Source organism: Triplophysa rosa, linkage group LG19 (assembly GCF_024868665.1).
Source record: "Triplophysa rosa linkage group LG19, Trosa_1v2, whole genome shotgun sequence".
Lineage (NCBI taxonomy): Eukaryota > Metazoa > Chordata > Actinopteri > Cypriniformes > Nemacheilidae > Triplophysa > Triplophysa rosa.
Genome location: NC_079908.1, coordinates 21987303 through 21992053, shown reverse-complemented (window position 1 = coordinate 21992053; position 4751 = coordinate 21987303). Strand labels below are relative to the sequence as shown.

At 38.7% G+C, this 4751-nt stretch overlaps 1 protein-coding gene and 1 long non-coding RNA gene across 2 annotated transcripts; both read left to right on the top strand.

The window, feature by feature from the left end:
- The first annotated feature begins 955 nt into the window (after positions 1–955).
- Positions 956–2937, top strand: LOC130569896 (sterile alpha motif domain-containing protein 3-like). Its single transcript, XM_057359793.1, has 5 exons — positions 956–1819; positions 2198–2359; positions 2478–2565; positions 2693–2825; positions 2918–2937. The coding sequence occupies exons 1-5, from the start codon at positions 1674–1676 to the stop codon at positions 2935–2937; spliced, it is 549 nt and encodes a 182-aa protein (XP_057215776.1). The 5' UTR covers positions 956–1673.
- Positions 2938–3584: 647 nt separating this feature from the next.
- LOC130569909 (uncharacterized) lies at positions 3585–4133 on the top strand. Its single transcript, XR_008964906.1, has 3 exons — positions 3585–3691; positions 3807–3886; positions 4022–4133. It is a non-coding gene; the product is annotated as an uncharacterized LOC130569909 (long non-coding RNA).
- Positions 4134–4751: the final 618 nt, after the last annotated feature.

Genomic DNA, 4751 nt, shown 5'->3' with positions numbered 1-4751 from the left:
TATAAACAGGAGTGTGTGTGCTCTTAATAACGAGCCCCCGTTCAACCACCCTATTAACCTTCTCTATAGAATCCACGAACAAAACCACAGCGTTATTCATCCTAAATGCTGATATAATGCAGTCATACCCAACTATCTCTCCGACCGCTAAACTGTACTCTTCAACAGAACACTTTGCACCGACCGGCACCTTAGAGACAGAGACACAGAGACAGAGAGACGCGTGCGCTTTATTACTGCCGCAAACATTTTGGCAGTGCGTGCGTGCGTGTGTGTGTGGAGCATTTTAAAGTGTCAGAGAAAGACACAGCACGGGACTTGCCGCACGGAAGTAAATTTCCGAATGAAAGCATCTTTACCGGTCGGTAACTTTACTTCAGACGGAAGCGGGCGGTCTGACAGTGGCCCCGCCGCTCGCGACATCCTTTGACATCATACACACAGAAAAATAGGGGTACTGTTTCTGTACTCAAAGGTACATTTGCTACAAAAGTACCCTGTAAGGTACAGAAAATGGTCCTTAAGGTTGTAACTGTTGACCATTTTTCAATTTTAAAGGTACAAAATAATTGCTCACATTAAAAGGTACACGATAGTACCTTACAGGTACAATACAGACAAATCACCAGAAGGTGTCAGCCGTTCTGGCCCAGACAAGCACCTGAACGAAAAGATGGCGGCTGTTTGTCCGTTGTCGAATTTGTCCACGGAAGAACTCGTTAAAAAATAACTGAAGCAGGAATACAAGTCACTGAAGAAGAGGCAAGGAAATTCAGGGGTAAGTAACCTTACCTTAATATTTTTGTTCATGCCTTTTTTTAGCTATAATGTACTTTTACAAGCATCAACTCATGTAGCTCAGTACATACATTAAGCGAACTCGTAGCTACATAACAGTTACATTAAGCAGATATTTTCGAGTACTTGAAATGTCATTATTGTCCATATATGTTGTCATTATTTGCGTTCGTATACAGTTATTTATAGTATTTTATGCTTTGGCGTTCATTTCTATTTAGGCAGTGCAACCCGTTTTCCCGCGCAGTCTGCTGAGGTAACTAAATCAGCTTGTATTAGTCGGCTCCTCAGCTAATTAACGTTAAATGTTCAAAACTTGATTTAACGTTTGATCATATCATTAATTTTTCTTTAAAAAAAACGGCAATATCAGTAGTTTATTATGCCATGGTTTCTGACAATAGACTATGTACTGTAAATTTTACATTACATTTATTGCATTGTGAAATTGCTTAGAAGCGTCTGTGAGTTGTTACATAGCAAGCTAATTTGGTATGTTTTTGCTTCGCTTAGAAACTTTAGATTCCATGTGATATTGACACCTGCGTTGTGTTTGTCTTACGTAACGTTAATGGATTAGCTAACATTAACGTAACGTTACACCTTGTGAATTAGATGCGCGGGGACGAAGCGATGAAAGACTTGGTTTGGTTCCATTTTGTTTTGCCGCGCTGCTTACGTCTGATGTAGACGGTGTTTATAGTTTAAACAAAATCCGCCATTTTCCCAATTCCAACGGTTGAGTGTGTGTGTGCGTGCGTGCGTGTGTGTGTAATATTTTACACTATTGGCCTACTACTGCGTTGTAATTGTGCCCGTGTTTCCTAGAAAATGACGTAGATGGAGAAACGGTGGACTATGGACTCACTGAAGCCATGGTTGGATACCTTTTTGATGGCTCGTTCAAAAGGCAAATTCAATTTCAACAGTTTGTGCGCCAATACGAGGAGGCTCAGACCATTGTCATATTAGAGCCAGTACCAGTTGAGTCTACGGCAGAGCTCCAACCTCCTTCCACAAGGTAAGTGCAGTATTATGAGTTTAAGAGGTTGTTGCAGTTAATGTGTAAAAACTCTGCTAAAAGAAATAGCCCTTATAGATTCCATTTAAAATCAATAACCAATACAATTATAACCATTAAATAGATTACATTTTCTATTGTAGTGTTGCATTGTTGTATTATTTGGGCAGGGTTATATTTTTTTTCAGCAGGGAACAATGAGTCAATATTAACTTTTATTATAGTGTTTGTCTGTTTATTTTAATGGTGTGTGGTTCTGTTAAATATTGTGACATTGTGAAGTAAGACTTGGAGCTTAAATCTTATCACATGTATTGCATATATATTGTGGTTGTCTGCTGTTCATTAGCCCATAACACTGATGATGTTGTATTGCAGTGGTGAACCAGCTCACAGGAGACTACCTGTTGTGACTGTTATTCCAACCTTCCCTAAGGATGTGCAGGCGAGGCTTGATGCCAAAGAATCATGTCAGAAAGTGCCAAAACTACTCAATAAAATAATCAGAGTGCTTTATGAAATGATGGCAGAATACACTATGTAAGTATAATAGTTAAAACCACCTCTGCTACTACAACTTCACTATGGCTTGTGAACTGATCATTACACAAAAACAAGAGGTTAGTTGATTTACAGTTTATGAATGACTTTGTGCTAGGTATCCAACCAATGCAGAGTATGTCCAAGTTGCCAAGGCAGTGATTGTGAAATACCCTTTTCTGAAAGATAATGAGGGAAATGGCTATGTAAGTTGCATTTTTTTTTACTTATCCTTATCTATACAGTTCCATATTATATTGTTACTTATTGGAGAATGCCAAATAGGCAAATGTCTTTTTAATCTTTTTTTACTTTAATTTTTCATTTTACTAGCACACCTGGCACATGTCCCTAAAGCGAAGATTTAAAGCAGAACGTGCACCACTTGTCAGTGACACTGAAGTCAGAAAGCTGAAAGAGAAGTTTGGCCACAAAAAGCAGTCTAAAGCCACCGTTGCAACTTCAAGTTTGTGTCGAAACCCAGCTAGTGTAGCAAGTGTAAGCCAACTGACAAATGCATCATTTCTTCTCACATTGTTACTCACAATTTCACTTCAGTGCAGGACAATTTAAGATAGATATTACATAGATTTAAAGGGATATTTCAGGCAAGATTCAACATTTCCCCATGTTTTACTCACCCGTAAGGCATCCTAACTGAATATGTCTTTCTTCTGGAAGAATAATGCAGTCGGAGTTATAATACCACGTATCCTGCTTGGAAGTAAAAGGATACGTAGTATTATAACTCCGACTGCACTGCATGCCCGTGGAGGATGCACTCAAAAAATACCGATACTTAAGGTTGCCTGCTGGAGTAAGTATAGTGAAAACACCTGAATGTTATAGAGGAGCAATCCAATAATTGTGTAAATTGTCAAATTGAAGTCATTTCAGTTGTTGTCACTGAAAAAACATTTCTGAAAGTATATTCCGTAAAGGCTGAAGTGTACAGACCTTAACAACATTCAATGAAGTTCAGTTACTTTTAGTGATATGTTATGTCAGGGATAATGTACAGCCAGCCGGTTATCGCAGAAATAAGCCTCGACAGTGTGATCAGGACCCAACGCGAAGCGGAATAACAAACCTTTAAATGTGGTGACTGGCCAATCAGAATCAAGCATTCCAACAAGCCGTGTAATAAATGTTAATGTTTTAATGCATTTTGTACAGTTGTTTGATGAGGTCGACCGAATTCACCCTTCAACAGCTTTCGAGAGTGCTTCACCACTGTTCTGCCAAATGTTCTGAACTTTGCCAAGGGAAAATCTGACCTAACACAATATTACACTGACGCAAGACAGGAAGCCATGGCTGAAGATTTACCAGGTAATGACAGTCACATTGGTAGTAAACCTGATAATAGATCTCTAGTTATCTGTAATTAACATATTGCACCCTTAAAAATATGATAGTGAAAATAGGATATTTAACTGCATTACAGGAATTGACTTAAGAGCTGGGCTTGTCATTTTGCCATCTATCTTCAGGGAAAAGATTGAACACTTACTCACTATAGGAGAGGTAGGTATCTAGATTTTTTTCTGTCTAGGCTCTGCAGGTCTGATTTGCCTGCATTAAAAACGCCAATAAAGTAACTTATTTTCTTTTGGTAAAATCCAAAATCTCTTATGTTTGCATGCTTTTTCTCTTATTTAGGGAGACCCTGCTACACCTCATCCAACCATACAGCTGATGGACAATGACTGGATGAAGGCAATCAGTGGAAGAGGTTTCAGTGTGGTGAAAGTTGATGGAATAGGAGTGTGCCAGTGCACCAACATTGATGAAGCCTTTATAACAGCCTTCAGTATGTATTTTACCTTCAACATTGCATATCCAGCACAGCTGAAAAAAACACTGACTTTCCTTCAGAGGCGCATTATTAGTATCATGGAAGAAGGAGACAAGCCCCTGCCAGTAACTTTACTCCAAAAGATTAATCTTCTGTATTAGATTCTCATGCCTCAACTGTACCAGTGCCCAAAGTGCACTCGAAGGACATTCACTCTTACAAAGTTAATCCAGCATGTTGGAGTTGTTCATGCACATCAACCAAATTTTAATATTATCTGTGGTGTAGAAAGTTGTCAGTCAACTTTTTCCAGATTCCATTCTTTTAGAAAACACGTGTACAGGAAGCACAGATGCTTTGTATTTAGGCCCTCTGTTAACAAAAATGACCATCCCAGTGAAGAGTCCACAATACAACACAGTTTAAACTTGGATCAGCAAAATTCTGAGACTGATCCAATTACTTCTGATCCGCAAGTAGTTGAGCATTTTTAGAAGATTTCAGAGATAATTTGTTTGGCTTCACTCTTAAATGCAGAGAGAAAAACCTTCTACATTTGTCAGTCCAACAGGACATTGCTGATGATTTGAACTC